The sequence below is a fragment of the Lupinus angustifolius genome, chromosome LG12 (genome assembly GCF_001865875.1).
Source record: "Lupinus angustifolius cultivar Tanjil chromosome LG12, LupAngTanjil_v1.0, whole genome shotgun sequence".
Classification (NCBI taxonomy): domain Eukaryota; kingdom Viridiplantae; phylum Streptophyta; class Magnoliopsida; order Fabales; family Fabaceae; genus Lupinus; species Lupinus angustifolius.
Genome location: NC_032020.1, coordinates 17,844,505 through 17,862,765, shown reverse-complemented (window position 1 = coordinate 17,862,765; position 18,261 = coordinate 17,844,505). Strand labels below are relative to the sequence as shown.

Sequence of the window (18,261 nt, the reverse complement as noted above, 5' to 3'; positions counted from 1 at the left end):
TCAGCCAGCATGCTCAGTGTTGGAAACTAATTAATGATTAATAGTATGTGTCACATTTACAAATACGAATTGTCTAATAACTCTATCCATATTTTTATCACAATCATTCAAATATTGACACGTGAAAAATGATATATAATTTTATTTTGTAACTTTAAATATTACTAAACAAGTTTTCTCTACCCTTTTCTCTCTCTCACAGAACAGTCACAACTTATCCTCATTCCTCATTTTCAGCCATTATATAATCCAAAATGAGATCGGAACAATATATGCATCATGCATGTCATATCAGCCATGTGGTGAGTAGGGGTTGCCCCAGCTTTTGTTGCCATTGGATGCATTTATGGCCGGGGTATAAGCAAAATAGTACAGATGATAAAGACAAATGTGGCAAAGAAAGCAACCACTCTTGGCAGTCACCTAGGGTAGGGTTGAGATAATATCATGTAGGAGCCATTTATTAGAAGGAACCATAAATTATAAAAGAGATTATTTTTTTACTCATAATATGATAAATATGGTTGGTTATACAAAAAACAAAAATTCTGATTTTGCTCATTTTTCATAAGTTTTACCAGTTTAACCTGGCAATAGCCTTATTAGGTCAAGCCGTGCCATATGTTTTAATTGAATAGTTCAACACATTCATTAAATGTTTATCTCAACTATTCATTACAAATATATCATATACATGTTCCAACATTAGTAGAGTCAACTATACTTAATATTCAAAGCTAACTAACTATGATAACCGTAATCTCATATTTGAAATTAAAAGCATGGCCCCTACCGTTCGCAAGATCAAAGTAACATAAAACAGAACTGAATATTGGAGCAGCAATCTAAATTTTGCTGGGAAAAAAATACAAATATAACTACTGTTCACTACATATAATTTTCTTTAAAAAATATACTACACAAATGAAGGCAAACAAAACAGCAAATAAAAAATGACAAAGAGACTACTCTTTGCAACGCGCCAGCCGAACTCACTACGAAACTAGGGTGATAATCCTTCATGAGTGAACATACTCTGAATATTCCATGAAGCAGAACTTGATTAGGAAGCCTAGTTACAAAGGGATTGGTTAACCTAAAAGTATAGAGACCTAAGTTCCGCAGCTTCCCCTTGCACAAACCAAATGGAGGCAACACAAGGGGCGGGATCATATGGAATCAAATACATACCGGTGTGAGCTCTTTTGATAAGTAAACACATAATGCACCGTCACCTTTGTGTCTGCTATGAAGGAGTAGCACCTGAAGTAGTGCTAGGCCCTGCAGCACCGTTCTCACTTGGAAGCGGAGAACCCCATCTTCCTTCTGAATCTAGTGGTTCAAGTACATGTACTCCTCCATTTGTAAGTCCTAAGGCGAATTGGTTTGGTTCAGAAGGATGTGCAGCAATCACAAGAGGATGCACTCTCAAGCTGTCAAAAGAATTTTGTTACATGTGAGAAGAAAATTACAATTATACATCTTTCCTGATACTTGATAATAAAACAAACCTTGGGTTGGGTAGTAAAGTAGTAAAAGAAGGGAACGTTCAGAACATTTACCAAAAGAATCCCGAGATAATGCAAAAGAAGTATCCTTACTGATGGCCCAATTAATGTAAATACCCGAATGGTGTTACCATTGTACTAAAAGTAAGTGCAACGCAAGTATCAAAGGCTGATTAGTGATTACGAAGAAAAGCCCATAAAGAAATCCCACTTTTTCAAAACAAAAAGGCCAAGCATACACAATACTGGTGTGACATAATCTTTATAGAGTTGAGTTAGACTCTGAATTTGGATGTCTATTATGCAAATGTTAATACTTGCAAATTTGCAATTCATAGAGACATCTTAATACTTGTTATATTTGAACAAAGTCTTAAACTCTTCAAGGAATTCGACCAGAGAGAGTTGAAATGGATTCATTGTCCATATCAAAGCATGCAGACTGCTAATGTGATGTTAAAGACCAGACAAGTTATTTGATCTTGAAAAATTCTAACTTAGGCATTGCCTACTAGCATTCTCAAGAGATAAAAACATGTCTAACATAGCCTACACAACATTATACATGTTTAATATTCAATGGACCACCTATATATTCAATTAACCACCTATGATAGGTGGTACCTAACTAGGAATTACACATTCATGTTCTCTGTTGAGATGGTTTAAGCCCTAATTCCTTCTCTCCCGGTAAGGTCTTAGCAGCTGCCCCTCTCTCTTTGAGGTTGCCTTGACAAAAAAATAATAAATTTTAACCATTTGACAACATTCTAAAGTTTTCTCACTCATTCTTTTCATTTGCTTCCTATTTCTGAATTTTACAGTATGATTGAGATCCAGTTTTTTGCATGTTGCAGTTATAGTTTATGCTATGTAGTAATTTTAATTTCTCAAGCTTGAACTGATGTTATCTTTTGTCACAAATCACAAGATAATGAAAAACACACTTTAAGGCATCTTGCTCGATAATTTGCAAAGAGACACTGCCAATGGCCAGAAGATGATACTTGGGCCGAGGGGGCTAATCTTGACTGAGAACAGAAATTCCAGTTAGCAGATTAAAGTCTTAGCACACTGAACCAGGGCAGTTCAGATAACAGGTATATTTTTATATAGCTGTCATATTTTTGCTATGCATCAAACTTTTATTAGAGCTTCCGCAGGGGTTTATATCATATGATTTCTTTTAGACACCCCATTTTAAAAGTTTTTTTTATTTTGATCTTTTGAGAGCCAAACAAAATAAACAACGCAAGATATGATTTTATAAACATCTCTCATTTGCAGCGATGCAATTAAAAACTCAATGGCAACTTCTAGAATTTCTCACAAGCAGAGCTACACATAAAGAGAGTCTACAAAAATGATTCAGCGACATTTTGGATCATCTCGAACTGCTAATGCACATATGATACAACAAGAAAGACTATCTACGAACCTGGCCTTTGGGATATCAGTAAACTGATTGGATGGGACAGAGCTACTCAGCTACACATAAAGTCTACAAAAAAATGATTAACGACAATTTGGATCATCTCAAACTGCTAATGCATATATGATACAACAGGAAAGAGTAACTAAGAACCTGGCCTTCGGGTTCTATCAGTAAACTGATTGGATGGGACCCCTAGATACCGGCAAAATTGCCCATCTTCCTCACTGTTAACTGCAGGTGCTTTGCGTTTCCGCAAAGTTGCCTCTAAGTTCTGATCTTCACCCTCTGCATTATATTTAGTATAATTGGCGGAGTCAACAGCACCATATCCTGTCTCCCTAGGGTAAAAACAGAGCTCTTTATTTTTCTGATTGGATAGATGATTCCACTTTCTGGAGTCCTGAGAAGCTCCTATTCCAACATCGTCCATTTCATATGCCAAGCTACCTTTTCTGCTCATTGTTGGATGCAAAGATTGACCCAACCTCAGAGATAAATCACATAACCTATCTGGCAGTTCCTGATGAGTGCCAACAGCAGTTTCTTTTGCAATTCTGTTTGGAGCATGTTGGAACCTACCATATGGGAAGTTATCTATTCGACCAATCCCAGATGCCTCGGGGACTGGAGTCATTACTGGTCTGCCAACAAAGATTGTTTCCGAACACGTTTTCTCTAGGTTGGTCGTCCTTAACTGAGGCTCTTTAGCTTCATTGCCATAGTACAAGGGGTAAACTGAACCAAGGTCCATCGAGGATTTAGTTTCTATTCTCAATGGCTGCTGGTGCTGACCAGAAGGAAAACTGTCTGAGAAGGGGTAGTTACGGGAACCCACAATTCTACTATTTTGGCGAGCATGCTGTTTAGAATCTGATGCAGGAATTCCAGACACAGTAGAATTTGTGACTTTTGTATAGTTTAAGGGATTGCCACCAGCAGGTTTAGGAGGCCCAGGAGGAGGAGGTTGTTGAGTTCTGGGGGCAAGGTAAGTCCGGGGATTACTGTGTCGATCACTTCTCGGAGTTCTCACAGGTTTGCAGCCCAGGTTAAGTGCAGCTGATCAGCACAAGTACCATACCCAAAAACCAAAAAAAGAAATAAAAGGACACATCACTGGCAGCTCAAAATAACTAATCTGCGAGTCTACAATACTCAACATTCTACACTCATATTCCCAAATGACACAAATTAACACATTAAGATTAAATTTTGGCACAGAGTCGTAGAAGTGGATCTGAGAAATTGAGAGTACCTTCAACACATGGGGGCAAAAGGTCTCCAGTCTCTGTGGTCTGGTCTATCCTTATGATTGTGTTAATTGCATCGTTGAGGCGTTCCCAGAGTGTATCAACATTGAGATACTCTTCCTGAAACAAAAATACAAAAGCAAGAAAATTAGCAAAAAGGGGTTTATACAATAGAGCAAAAAGATCTAAGAACCCCACATTCCTACAAGTATTTGTGAAATATAAAAACCTCAGAAATTGCTTTGGAGTACAAAATTTCTTCAGCTTTGAGAACAACAACTGGGAGCTTCTCTTGCCATTCCTTGTTCTTCTTAGTAGCAGGACTATGAGCGTCATTCACAACCCTAATCAAACACGTGGTGAGCAATAAAGACATGAACAGAATGCACAAGCATAAATAGAGGGGTGAAAAGGGAAAACCCAGAACCTGAAAATCTGTTGAATGATGGAACCTCTCAAGGGTTGGTGGCGCTCACTGTGCCAAGCTCTCCTCAAACACTCGTAAGGCCTTGGCCCTGGCCGTGGCATCTTCAAAAAAACAACACACTCACACAACACACGAAAATATGTGAAGAAAGAAATGGAAACAAATAATTGAAAAGGGTTGTGTCTTTGTGTTGGGTCGAGAGGAGCTTACATACAATACTGTGCACAAACAGTAACATAAGTGGTCTTTTCTTCTCTCTCTCTACATGGGATTTTGTTTTGTTTTGGTTTGGTTTGGTTTTTTTTATGGTCAATTAGTACTTACTACTTGCTTTGCCATTTCTCTGTCATTTCATTTCCCCAATTTTGAATCACACAACACAAGTCACAACCCTTAGAACACTTTCAACGCTGTGAGCAAAATGACAAAACCCCATCTTATATCAACTTCATTATAAAGTCATGTAACCATAGACAATCCGGTTATATCAGTTTCCCTCACACTCTTACCTTGTGTACCCAAAAAATATAAAGCTACTATTTACCCGTACTCAGAATCTTTTTCTCCTTTACCTTTTAATCCCCAAATAATCAAATATTCTTTTCACCGCGGGGTTAAATTTTGCTTCAGGATCATGATGGCGATGCTTTTATTTTAGGCACTACTCCATTGTTTTTTCAGCTCTGCTGGACTCATCTGCCACTTAAGGAGTCCACATGGGGTTCTGTGAAATTGTAATTTATAAGTCAAATTTCATGTGTTTCTCCCACCACTACATGTTAATAACAAACTAGTACTATATCTACATATTTATATTTTGGTATATTTTTTGTGTGCACAGGGTGTCCAGTTGGATTATGAAACATATTAATATTATATCATTATTCTGTTTTTAAAACTGAATTTCATGCTATTCATTTATTAATATTGGATTATTAATGATAAATAAAAGGGAACATTAATATTTGTTAGTAGTGAGTAGGTGCATTGAAGGCACAGACATTGATGGGTAAATAAGGCCTTGAACGTGCTGAAAACAGCCTTTGACACAACACTGACGCTGTATGGGCCTTCCCCACTCCTTCATGTCACGTCCACTCTTGACAACTGCTCTACAAAGCCGAACTCCTTTTTTCAGTTTTGAACTTCCACCTTTTTGAAGCATCCACTTTCAACTTCCATCTTTTTTTTCCTTTTGGTACACTAGTATTAGTAATTTAGTAGTACTACTTCCTATGCCTACTTTTACAAAACTAGTGTAATCCCCCCCTCACGGCACAGTTCTGTGTCTTCTTTCTACTTGTTACTTTAGATTATGTAGTACTTTACATAATAAAAAATTAAATTTCTCTTGACTGGTCTCATGAATCTCTCCCCATCAGCCAGCATGCTCAGTGTTGGAAACTAATTAATGATTAATAGTATGTGTCACATTTACAAATACGAATTGTCTAATAACTCTATCCATATTTTTATCACAATCATTCAAATATTGACACGTGAAAAATGATATATAATTTTATTTTGTAACTTTAAATATTACTAAACAAGTTTTCTCTACCCTTTTCTCTCTCTCACAGAACAGTCACAACTTATCCTCATTCCTCATTTTCAGCCATTATATAATCCAAAATGAGATCGGAACAATATATGCATCATGCATGTCATATCAGCCATGTGGTGAGTAGGGGTTGCCCCAGCTTTTGTTGCCATTGGATGCATTTATGGCCGGGGTATAAGCAAAATAGTACAGATGATAAAGACAAATGTGGCAAAGAAAGCAACCACTCTTGGCAGTCACCTAGGGTAGGGTTGAGATAATATCATGTAGGAGCCATTTATTAGAAGGAACCATAAATTATAAAAGAGATTATTTTTTTACTCATAATATGATAAATATGGTTGGTTATACAAAAAACAAAAATTCTGATTTTGCTCATTTTTCATAAGTTTTACCAGTTTAACCTGGCAATAGCCTTATTAGGTCAAGCCGTGCCATATGTTTTAATTGAATAGTTCAACACATTCATTAAATGTTTATCTCAACTATTCATTACAAATATATCATATACATGTTCCAACATTAGTAGAGTCAACTATACTTAATATTCAAAGCTAACTAACTATGATAACCGTAATCTCATATTTGAAATTAAAAGCATGGCCCCTACCGTTCGCAAGATCAAAGTAACATAAAACAGAACTGAATATTGGAGCAGCAATCTAAATTTTGCTGGGAAAAAAATACAAATATAACTACTGTTCACTACATATAATTTTCTTTAAAAAATATACTACACAAATGAAGGCAAACAAAACAGCAAATAAAAAATGACAAAGAGACTACTCTTTGCAACGCGCCAGCCGAACTCACTACGAAACTAGGGTGATAATCCTTCATGAGTGAACATACTCTGAATATTCCATGAAGCAGAACTTGATTAGGAAGCCTAGTTACAAAGGGATTGGTTAACCTAAAAGTATAGAGACCTAAGTTCCGCAGCTTCCCCTTGCACAAACCAAATGGAGGCAACACAAGGGGCGGGATCATATGGAATCAAATACATACCGGTGTGAGCTCTTTTGATAAGTAAACACATAATGCACCGTCACCTTTGTGTCTGCTATGAAGGAGTAGCACCTGAAGTAGTGCTAGGCCCTGCAGCACCGTTCTCACTTGGAAGCGGAGAACCCCATCTTCCTTCTGAATCTAGTGGTTCAAGTACATGTACTCCTCCATTTGTAAGTCCTAAGGCGAATTGGTTTGGTTCAGAAGGATGTGCAGCAATCACAAGAGGATGCACTCTCAAGCTGTCAAAAGAATTTTGTTACATGTGAGAAGAAAATTACAATTATACATCTTTCCTGATACTTGATAATAAAACAAACCTTGGGTTGGGTTGGAGATAAGCAGTTTGATTTATTCTACATCTTAATCTGAGATTTGAGGCAGTAAGAACGCCAACACTTCCATCTTCAAAGCTTACATAAATTGATTGACTATCACATGAATATGTAGCATGTGTGATTGGACCACTAGCTTCTCGAGGCACCCACTAGTGCAAAAATGAAATTCTAGAATATGTAAGATTAGAGATCACATGGAAATGCACAAGCCACATGGAGTTAGAAATTAAATAAACACACAATGCGCTCTACTGAGAAAAGGCAAACAAAAGCATAAATTCAGATTTGTGTATGTATGTATATATATCTAGCAACCTGCTTTAGGCATTCCAATTTTGGTGCCTCGTACATGGCAATCTGAGTTTCATGCACTGCCAGTAAATGTGTCTGGTTTAGATGAAATTGCACACGAGTATCTGCAAGAGGTGCTGGTGCTCGCCCACTAGGCATTTGTAGGAATTTACTTGTTAGCTTTTCCCATCCATCTGTGTTCCAAACACACAACTGTTGGACATAAAGAAAATAAATGCATTACTATTGATTTCCACTTGATACGTGGTAACAATGATTGATTATCAACATTACACTTCCCAAAGCAGTCACTCTAAGAAACTATAGTAATGAGTATAAGAAACAAAGATGTGCACACACACAGAGACAAACCATGTAAAATCTCAAGTTAACAAACTATGTAAGTGTTGAACACCACTGGCTCTCCCAGCAAATAAAAAAGCAATGTTCTTCTGTAAGATGACTTTTTAGCTTTTAGCTAAATGCTACACTCATGGGTGATGGGGTCAAGGCAAGAGAGTTGCAAGTTAAAACTCCTTACCTGAGAGTCAGCTCCAGACGATACAAGCACATTTAGAACATGCGAGAAAGCAAGCCCAGTAATTCTCTTCTGATGACCTTTTAGTTTGGTTTTGACCTTGATAGAAACAAAAGGGAATGATAAGTCAGGTCATTTTTTTTAAAAAACCAAAAAAAATATAGAAAAAATAGCTCAGTGCACGAGGCTCCCACCTAGTGGGGTTTGAGAAGATTAGATGTAAGTAGTTTTGCCTGTGCAAGCGGAAATGTTATAATGTTCTTTCCAGGATTTAAAAACCAAAATTTTATATGAAACTTAAGTAAAGAGAGGCTTATGTCATTTAAAGAAAGAAAAATGAAACTTGATTGACAGCTTTAGGCTATGCATAGAGTAGTACCTCGTCCACTCGAACATTATAAATTTGTATGGAAGAGTCATCCATGCCGATAGCAATAATATTGTTGTCCTGAGGATGAAATGCAAGAAATGTAGCTGCTGGTGGTGGTGGCATGAAAGTTGTCATCGTCTGCAGTTAGGATTCACATAAAGTAATGCAATTGTAACATACAATTTCCAAAAAAAATTGACTTCTAGAAATTCTAAATAAACTACTTAACTTAGTTGATTACTTAGTAGTTAGTACACTGCCATATAAATTATGTGGAGTTGCAATTTTTTAATTAACAGGAGTTTGTCCATTTTAGCAACAGTGCTGAAAGGGCAGAGAGGATAGAGGAGAGAAAACATGTGAGGCTCCGCCAACTACTTTTGCCATACTATGTAGCCAAGTTGTTGATTCATAATTTCTTGCAACTTAATAATTGAAATTAGCCGCTTCTATTCTTCATTCCAATCATGGCCATTAACAACCTTGGGAGTCATGGGATGGTAGCATTTATTACTTATAAGAGTGAGATATAAAAATATGTGATGATAAAGCTGAGAACATGTATCATGGGCACCCGAGTGAACCAGATCATTAGACAACACTAGCACTGTTATACTGAGGAGCAAGGACAATCATTTAAGCTCACAGTGTTTATTTTCTTTATCTCTTATCTATTGAAGGATCAGAAACGAATAACCAGTAAAATAAAGTTTTTCAACAAATAGAATTACCTACTAAGACCGATATTCAATAATTCCCTACCTTAGTTCATACATTAAAATAGAGTTACCAACAAAAACCAATGTTCAATAAATCCTTAACTTAGTGCATACAATAAAAGATAAACATTAAAAAATGATTATTAAAAATAAAAAGAAGTCACATACCTTGAATGTCATCATATTGAATAGGGAAATTTTCCCCCCTGAGGCTGACATAACATATGAGTCATTCTTTGACAGTGCAAAACATGACACAGCTTCCTCTGGGTTAGTATCACCAATATCATTAGTCATTAATATTCCACTAGATGGTTGCCATAGCTGTGGTTGAGCACTTGCATTCGCCTGTATATGAAATTATTGTCGATAACAATCTTACAAACATTAACATGTTGAAAAATATAAATATAAATAATACCAAAGCTTGTGAACATTAGCTCTATTACCTTCCCTGAAGGGTTCCGATCATTTCTCTGCCATTTCCAAAGCTTGTGAACAGCATTTGCTGCCAAAGCCAAAATGGCAACCCCTTGATTTGTATAAATTAACCTTGAAACCTGAAACAATATTCAAAGAGCAGCATTGTAACGGTTCATTAATTTCTATGAGCTCCCATATCATGCATATGTTGTTGATGAGGGACATAGGTCCCTATTTTGCAAAAATGTTGTAACGCAATTGGGGAAGCAGATCACGCATACATTGATGATAATAGAATACAAGCTTATGCATCTGCTTTGACTATCAACAAAATGAAGAATATATACAATTTAATATCAAACTATACCTTCGCTGATGATAAACTGTCTGGGAGTTTAGAAGAGCGGCATTGTAATGGTTCAGTAATTTCAGTCAGCTTCCATATCCTAGATTTTTCGACAGCATCATCGACAATTCTGGGTTTGACATCAGCTAAACTTCGGGTATCATTATTCTACAGGGACAAGAGGATAATAAATTATCAAAAACAGTATAAAACAAATTGAAAACACATTCATTGACAGATTAATTACAACGAAATTTGAGAAACTCACAATCCCAACCATGACTGGTACTGGAGGGCCTCTATCAGCAAGGCTTGTTCCGACAGTTACATTGGTAGAAGGAAAAGTGCCAATTGTAGGTGCCTGAGTAAACATGCAGGATTCGAAAGATGTACTTGCAGGGAGAAGCCTTTGTTAATGTTTACTGAATTTGAATAACTTTACCTTCACAATAGCTGCAGAAGCTACTCTAGAAGCATCAGATGTACGATTCTCCACTGTCCGTAGCAACTTAATTCCTTCTGTGTTTGCTAAAATTTTAATTCCATTATCATTTGTGGAGACAGCCAGAAGTATTCCTTCCTTGTTAAATCTAATACAAGGAGAAGCCTGCAGGTTTCAAAGACATGTATTACTGTGCAACGAAGCTAAAATTAACATCAGGTAACAAAACATTATGTTAATTCAATACTCACCGGCAATCCGCCCTCTCCGTCAACACTAGTCAACAAGTTGGTACTATCCATGTCCCAGAATTTGATCATACTCTCATCACCAGCAGCTAAGAACCGATTCTTACTGGTATCAAATTTCACAATACTGACAGATCTCTTCCCAAGACCATGATAAGTACGCCTCACAGCTCCTTCACTTTCATTCCATTCCACTAGAAATGACTCCCCTTCTTTGTTGGTGCCACATGAGAACAATCTATGAACCATAGGTAGATAAGAATAAAATTTTAAACCACAATATCATGCAGCAGACAAAATATGAAACAAAAAGTTTGTATAAACCTTGTTCCATCAGCACTATATGCCAATGTGGTAGAAGAATGGCCAGGTGCATCATAGTCAACCCGAGAACCCATGTTATCATACAACCATGCCTTTATTTTTCCATCAGTTGCAGTTGAGAAGATGAACTGCAGATCCATACCAGAACATAGTTAGAACTTGAATACACGAGCCAATGATGTGAACCAACCAAAACAAACTAGAATGAAAAGGAATATTATTTTCTTATCAAAGCCAAGGGAACCCAGCAATTTGAAAATATTGTGAGCACCCAAGCATCCAAATCTGAAGTATTTGTCCCATATTGTGAAGCTGCTGGACTGAGCATAACCACAAAGGTTTTGTTCGGGAGTAGAGTTTTGGAGGGGAATGCTTTGGAAAGTCTTCCCCGTTGGGAGTTGGATGAATGAGAGGGGAAGGTTTTGGAGGAAACCCTCTAAAACCCTTCATGTGTCTATTTTTAAAGTTCTTCCAATTTGGAGTTTCTTTGAGATAAAATGTCAAAATAGCTAAAAAAATTAGTAATATTATATAATTATAATATTAATTTCCTTGAGAATTGGGATTAGTTCCACACTGTAATATTAATTTCCTTCCTTTTCCCTTTTATCTCTCTCTTCCCTTTCCCTCATAACTCCCAAACAAAGCCTAACTGGTCTAAAAGAGAATGAGCATTTCTAATGAAATTATAGTCCGAATAGAGCCTGGAATCATACTTCACAAATATAGTTTGGGTGAGGTAAAGAACACAGACTGCCGACATGTACAGAAGTATGCACAAATACACACACACACACAGAGAGAGAGAGAGAGAGAGAGAGTATTACCTGAATGCTTTCTTTGTGATGAGGGCACACAGAATATACAGGTGCTTCATGACCCTCAAAAGTATACTGCTGTGTACCAGTAACTGCATCCCATACCTGCAAACCTGAATTATTAGAATGGTTTTTTAATTATTATTAACACCACTCACAAAATATAATACAACAAACCAACCTTGATGACCCTATCCTCTCCACAGGTAACAACACATAGTTGTTTGTTTGGATAAGAAAAGGCAAGATCATTGACACTCCCAGTGTGAGCCTCAATCTAAGCCACAAAAATGGAGTAAGAAGTTAAATATTAGAAGATAAGTTGTGGGCCTTGTGCTTTCAAGGTATACACAGGACATAAACAAGGATAGCCATAAATTTAATAGACAGATGGTAGGCTAAGTAAATGGGCTTTGGGGAGATGTAAATAACCTCTAGGTGGTTTCTAAGATCATCTCCACCGTGATAGGAATATATGTGCACAATATGTTTAGAATAAGCAACACCTGAAGTATGAACATGAGAGAGAGAAAATCAAAATTTATCTTATTGAATATATAAATATAACGAGAACACTTGAAACATCAGGAGAACTCATTAGTGAATTGAAGAACAATAGACAGCAGAAAGACTCATTGGAACATACTGCAAAGCGTTCCATCAGGACTCCACACCACACGGTTAACGGATGCTGAGTAATCGTTGGAAAGAGATCCCTATATAAGAATCAGGGAATTAGTAATCACCATATGACAAGTTGTCTTAAAAAGTAATCAATAAATGTGGAGTGTTCACAACTTCTATTTTGAGAGCCACACCTGTAAAGCCATTGAGCAAGCTCCAAGTTCCCAGACCTTAAAATTTCTACGAGCAATCCTGTCACGGCTACCTATATCCCACACCATGACCTCTCCCGTGTTGGTCCCAACTGACCATCATTACCAAATAGGTATGTAAACAAAAAAATAGATACAAGTGACCTACAGAAACTGAAGAAGCTACTAAGACATGCATTCACATACACAACGAAAGAGGCTTACCAAGAAGCAGAATTTGCTGAAGCGGATGAAAATCCATACTTATGACAGTTGAACCTAGGCTGAGATTCATCACGGCAGTCTTGGGCAAGTCATCAGAGGAATAGGAGCTCTGACCATTGCTCTGGTAAGAGTATGGAAGCAAATTTCCTGGTAAATTATTGACCTGCTAAAATGTATATAAGCACAATGAAGTATACCTATAATCAGCCTGTGCATGCTACATTTGAAGACGCCATGACAAAAAATATTCTAAGAATTAATAAACAATACGCATTTATGGCAAGGCAAATATATAAACAACACAGTACATATCAATTATATGAATCACTGATGCACCAACAATGGTGTTTGCAAGCAATTTCTAGTCTCTCATAAACTCAGATTATTAATTTGAGGATTGAAATAATGTTCCTAAGAGAAGCACTGAAACACTTGTTCTTCAGTAGTGTTGTCAGTTTCCATGCCAAAGCTAGTATACCAAATTGTTGTTCTCCAAAGTACATTACCATAAGACAAAAGTTAGTACAGTTTTATTGGGAAAAATAAGTCTGTGATGACACAAAACTAAGGACACTTCCATGCAATACTAACATGGTTATTTCATTCTCTTCAAAATTCCACGGTTGAAGAATCCTGTCCAATTATTAATATTTATCAGCATAAACAGGGTAAAATATAATGCCTTGGTGCTTTTAAGATCAGGGTGTCAAGGCATCAAACAACTTAGTTTAGGTCAGCATCTACCAAGCAATTTGAAAGGCCATCTACTCCAGCTTCATAAAAATGTTACATTTTAAAGCACTGAGCACTAAAATATACATAGGTAAGTGCACACATGAATAAAATCAAAATCAAAGGGAAACGTTCTTACAAACTACCATTTTTACATTAAATAGTTTAAGAAAGACAAAGGAAACAAATAAAGTGTAAGAACTGTACTTCATCTGATATGCCAAATGGTCTTGTTCTCCTCAAGACATTATCTGGATCTGCAATTTGATAGTCCAAAGCTGGGTTGTTGGTGGGAGTTCTGGGGCGCTTTAAGATACCAGCTACCATTACCAAAAGCATGAAATGTGAAATAAAATCAGTTTGGGTAAACATGAAGTGTATGATCCAACTTCATTAAACAGTGTTATAAGCTAACCACAACTGTATATAAAATCAATTTAATGCCTTTCTCAGCTTTATATCCTTAAGTTGATATGGTAAATTACATTTGTTTTCTGTATCATGAGTGGATCATATTGATAATTGATAAAAAAACCATCACAGTGTGGAACTAATCCCAATTCTCAAGCCATGTGTTAGTCCTTGGTTGAACAAATGCTAAAAAACAGTTACATGTTATGAGATTACCTGCATTGTTTGATGCGGCCATACTTATGGGTCCTGCAGAAGCTGAAGGGTGTGGAACTGGGGATGGGTTTGCCATCCATCCAGCAAGGGATGTCGGAAGAACAGCTGGTGTGGGCTGAAATGGCTATAAAACACATAACCATTGTCATATGTAATAGAACAGGATTATTAGTAGAAAATATAACTATATCCTGTTGATTACTTACACCATGAGCACCGAGTGCAGGGAAACCTCCAGCCTTTGGGACAACACCCATTAAGGGATTGGTAACAGGGGATGGAGCCCGTGCACCATTTGGTTGCCCACAACTATGGTCTACAAAAAGGGTCTTTATGTCAGGGTTAGGCCTTGGATTCTTACAAAGCTGATGCTGCCAATTTAAACTGCAATTCAACCAATAAATTAAAATGTAAGTAACATCAAACATGACACACAGTGAATAATACAGTCATAAATAAGATCTTTTTAAGAACCTCTGGTTAATTAGAGTCCGCAATCTGGAGTTCTTCAAGGTAGGGAACTGAAGCTTATCGCGAAACAGAGGGTTAGCTTCTATCAATTTCTTCAGTTCAGAGAGCATTATTCCTCTGGCAGATTTTGTATCCCCATACTTTGACAGCTGTTCATTATGTCTGCAAGCCCCCAGAAATCCACCGTATTAGCCAGAACAAGTAAACAAGTAAATAAACCAACGGTAGCATTTATGTTGAGTTTAGCACCACAATTGTGGAAAATTACCGAACAACGGCCATGTGGTTGCAGAGAATCCAAAAACCACAAATTAAAACAAAAGTTATTCCAAGGATATTGACCGAACCTGAAGTTATCCAAAGCCAGCAATTGGGTGATTTCCTTAAAAAGCTCTTCATTAAATGTTGCAAATACTTTCAAGTCCTTGACTAAAATTTCCACCGCTTTAGGTCGATCTTGCCTGCAACAATTTTTTTCTCATTTGAGTAATTTCTAAGTAACTAAAAATAAAATGGCTAAGCAAATTAGAAGAGAGTAGCCAAACATCACGGTAACCTACTTGTCTAACGCTTCAAGGTACTTCTGCTTCCTTATCTCAAAGAAGATCTTCATCGAGTATCTATTATCATCCACCTTCGTAAAACCAGACAAGTACTTCTCCACTTCATCCCATTCTCCATTCGTCACCATATCCTCGAAATACCTCACGTTGAAGAAAAATCCTGACTCTTGTTCCAACCTAAACATTCATAATTAATTCACATAAAATTAACAAAATGGCAAAAAAATTGAAGAAAATAAAAAATAGAAGTTAATATTTCTTTAAACTACCGTACTTGTGAACAGACTCCTTAAATTTCTCTTCATCAAGAAACTGAAGTATAAGAAAAACCAGTTCTCTGCTTAACGAAGACATGGCGGTGTATCTGAAAACAGAACCCGCCGGAACGATCTAGAACCTAATAGATCAACAATACCTGAACATCGAAGCATAGAATTTAGCGGAAAATATACAAAATAAAAAAACAAAAAAAAATCATCAAAAAAAACATCACAATCACATGGAGCAGTTTAATTGGTGAAAAAATTCGATGAATAAAAAATGAGAGGCTAAAGAAGCTCCAAAACCTGACAAAGATTCCTTGCGCAGATCGAGAGGTGGTGTAACAGAAAGATAATAGCGAGGAAGGGTTTCAGTATTTTCTCTCTCTAGGTTTCTCTCTCTAGTTTTCTATCTCTATCTCTATCTAGCTTTTGGATAGCTTCTATTGTTGTTGAGTATTTATAGAAGGAATAAAGAAAAAAGGGGCTAAGGCTAGGGATTTGAAGAAGAAAGAGAAACGAGAGAAGGAATTGGTGAGCGACGAAATAAAGGTTAGTATTCAGTTTAAATAGCGTTTGCGATAACGATATGAGATGGATTAATGACATGTGCGATAAGCAGATCGATAAGTCAGATTGCTTATACACGCTTTCGATAAGTGCTGTAACATATATCTGAGTGTGATATGTTGTATGTCTTATCGTGAGTCATAAATTTGGCTAGATTTGGATTTATTTTCGGCTCGACTTGCGGGCTTTTCAACCTACGGAACACTAATTTATTTTCTAAATAAATTTTGCTATGATCTGGCATTCAATTTTACATTCTTTTTTTTATTATCTGATTTTTAAAATTTTAATTTGTGGAGTATTATACTATGGCCTTATTTGCCATCCTTTATTTGGTTGTTTTTCTGTCGGAGCACATGTGTGGTTTTATTGGGTAGAGATTCAACTACTTTCTTATTAAAATAAAAAATCTTCACTAAATAAACATGTACTCAGAAAATTGATACCAGTTTTTTTTTAAATTTTAATTGGTGGAAAAGGAACAAAATTGGTGTAAGAAAGGGCAAAGTACTTATATTTATTATTGTATTGTAATACTAATGTTTTAGGAATAATATTTTATTCTTGATTTTACTCATTGATGATGAAGATGCGAAATGTTCTGTACTTGTTATAGGAAAATAATTGTTTGTTATAAAATAAATTAGGACATATATTATTTATGGACTATCTAATTTATATTGCACATATTGCATAACTCACTTATGATTATGAAAGAAGAGTTATCAACGAGTTGACTAATGGTACACCAAAGTTACTATTATGCACAGTGTATACTCAGATCCCATGTTGTATGTAATCAATGTAAAAAATTGAACTTTCAACAATACTTTTTTTGGCAAAAATCCGACAACTAAATTTAAATGAAAATGGTTTACAGGAGATTAATTTCTGGATCAAATAATTAAATAGATGCATCTCTTGATAATATAATTATTTACAACATAAATTACGGACTATATATGGAATGTTTTTTTTTATATCCATAAACCAATGGTTTTATTCCTTTAGAAGTTATTTATTTATTTTTATTCTTTGTTTAATTGAATGACTTAATCATTTTTATATTGATAACTTATTTATATTATTTTATTTTTAAACATAAGAGCACTGAATAAAGAAAACATCATGAGTATTTGCAAAAGGAAAGGAGTCAAAGGACTCAAAGGAGTGGAGCGAGGGAGTGACAATTAACAACCGATAACCACTCCAACAACTTGCAAACTGCATGCCACTAAACATGTAATTAAAATTGTCAGAATAATATTGACATTAATTAACAAGTAATAAAACATTGATGTTCATTAAAGAAACAATTTTTTCTTCAAGTATTCAGATGATGAATTGTTCGTTGCTTTATATTTTTATTAATTCACTATATGATTTCACTAGCTCTTTTTAATAGAATTATTATCATTCTATAATAGCATACAAATATATTTTTTTCCTTTTTGTTAATTTAAGTTATTATATACGTTTCTTTATAAATGCTGATTTTTCATATTTTTTTTTATTTATGTCATTTTTTAAGATTAAGGTAATATTAACTATTTTTATCAATTGTACAGGGAAAAATTAGAAAGTGCAATAAGAAAAGGATAGATTATTTTACTAAAAACACGAAAATTAATGTTTTGATTAGTATAGTCAAATTCAAACTGTAACACCGCGAATTTTACGATTTCGAATTATAAGATTTTATTAATATTTTTATTCATTATATATTCGAAAATGAATTTCTGGGAATTTTCGGTAAAGAATTAGACGAAACTCTAGTTGAGTTTTAGTCTTGTAATTTTATTTCCTATTTTGTGGTAAATTTTGGTAATTTTTGGAGACAGTCGGTTCTGAACCACTGTCGGGGCCGAAATCCACCCGGTACAGCTCAAAAAGTGGTTTTTGAGTTCCGTAACTCGGAATCGAATTCCGATCGCACCGTTGGCTTCGTAATTTCA

General features: G+C 35.8%; 2 protein-coding genes across 6 annotated transcripts; both read right to left on the bottom strand.

The window, feature by feature from the left end:
• LOC109362408 lies at positions 2,752 to 5,192 on the bottom strand. 3 transcript variants are annotated; one of them, XM_019608179.1, is made up of 6 exons: positions 4,828 to 5,192; positions 4,618 to 4,718; positions 4,420 to 4,534; positions 4,196 to 4,310; positions 3,094 to 3,999; positions 2,752 to 3,009 (listed from the first exon to the last, which is right to left on the bottom strand). In XM_019608179.1, the coding sequence occupies exons 2-6, from the start codon at positions 4,716 to 4,718 to the stop codon at positions 2,993 to 2,995; spliced, it is 1,254 nt and encodes a 417-aa protein (XP_019463724.1). In that variant the 5' UTR covers positions 4,828 to 5,192; the 3' UTR covers positions 2,752 to 2,992. The 3 variants fall into 3 exon arrangements, with proteins under 3 accessions (XP_019463724.1, XP_019463722.1, XP_019463725.1); XM_019608177.1 differs by having other exon boundaries at positions 4,618 to 5,191; XM_019608180.1 differs by having other exon boundaries at positions 2,752 to 2,946; positions 4,618 to 5,191.
• Positions 6,786 to 16,287, bottom strand: LOC109362407 (topless-related protein 4-like). Of its 3 annotated transcripts, none has more exons than XM_019608174.1 (26): positions 16,043 to 16,287; positions 15,751 to 15,891; positions 15,474 to 15,653; positions 15,261 to 15,374; positions 14,917 to 15,075; positions 14,649 to 14,826; positions 14,443 to 14,566; positions 14,023 to 14,135; positions 13,084 to 13,249; positions 12,862 to 12,971; positions 12,690 to 12,759; positions 12,476 to 12,549; positions 12,225 to 12,320; positions 12,053 to 12,148; positions 11,226 to 11,353; positions 10,905 to 11,139; positions 10,654 to 10,818; positions 10,480 to 10,572; positions 10,233 to 10,379; positions 9,892 to 10,002; positions 9,611 to 9,790; positions 8,733 to 8,861; positions 8,357 to 8,452; positions 7,840 to 8,028; positions 7,507 to 7,673; positions 6,786 to 7,428 (listed from the first exon to the last, which is right to left on the bottom strand). In XM_019608174.1, the coding sequence occupies exons 2-26, from the start codon at positions 15,828 to 15,830 to the stop codon at positions 7,242 to 7,244; spliced, it is 3,387 nt and encodes a 1,128-aa protein (XP_019463719.1). In that variant the 5' UTR covers positions 15,831 to 15,891; positions 16,043 to 16,287; the 3' UTR covers positions 6,786 to 7,241. The 3 variants fall into 3 exon arrangements, with proteins under 3 accessions (XP_019463719.1, XP_019463720.1, XP_019463721.1); XM_019608175.1 differs by having other exon boundaries at positions 13,084 to 13,246; XM_019608176.1 differs by having other exon boundaries at positions 14,023 to 14,132.

Bases quoted from the DNA above. Each gene is read 5' to 3' on its own strand.
- LOC109362408 (XM_019608179.1), bottom strand. From the start codon at position 4,718: ATGCCACGGCCAGGGCCAAGGCCTTACGAGTGTTTGAGGAGAGCTTGG. The intron at 4,535-4,617 runs GTTCTGGGTTTT...GTGTTTGATTAG, and splicing joins ATCATTCAACAGATTTTCAG to GGTTGTGAATGACGCTCATA. The intron at 4,311-4,419 runs GTTTTTATATTT...TTTTTGTTTCAG, and splicing joins ACTCCAAAGCAATTTCTGAG to GAAGAGTATCTCAATGTTGA.
- LOC109362407 (XM_019608174.1), bottom strand. From the start codon at position 15,830: ATGTCTTCGTTAAGCAGAGAACTGGTTTTTCTTATACTTCAGTTTCTT. The intron at 10,819-10,904 runs GTGAGTATTGAA...TGAAACCTGCAG, and splicing joins ACGGAGAGGGCGGATTGCCG to GCTTCTCCTTGTATTAGATT. The intron at 10,003-10,232 runs GTATAGTTTGAT...ATATTGTTTCAG, and splicing joins ACAGTTTATCATCAGCGAAG to GTTTCAAGGTTAATTTATAC.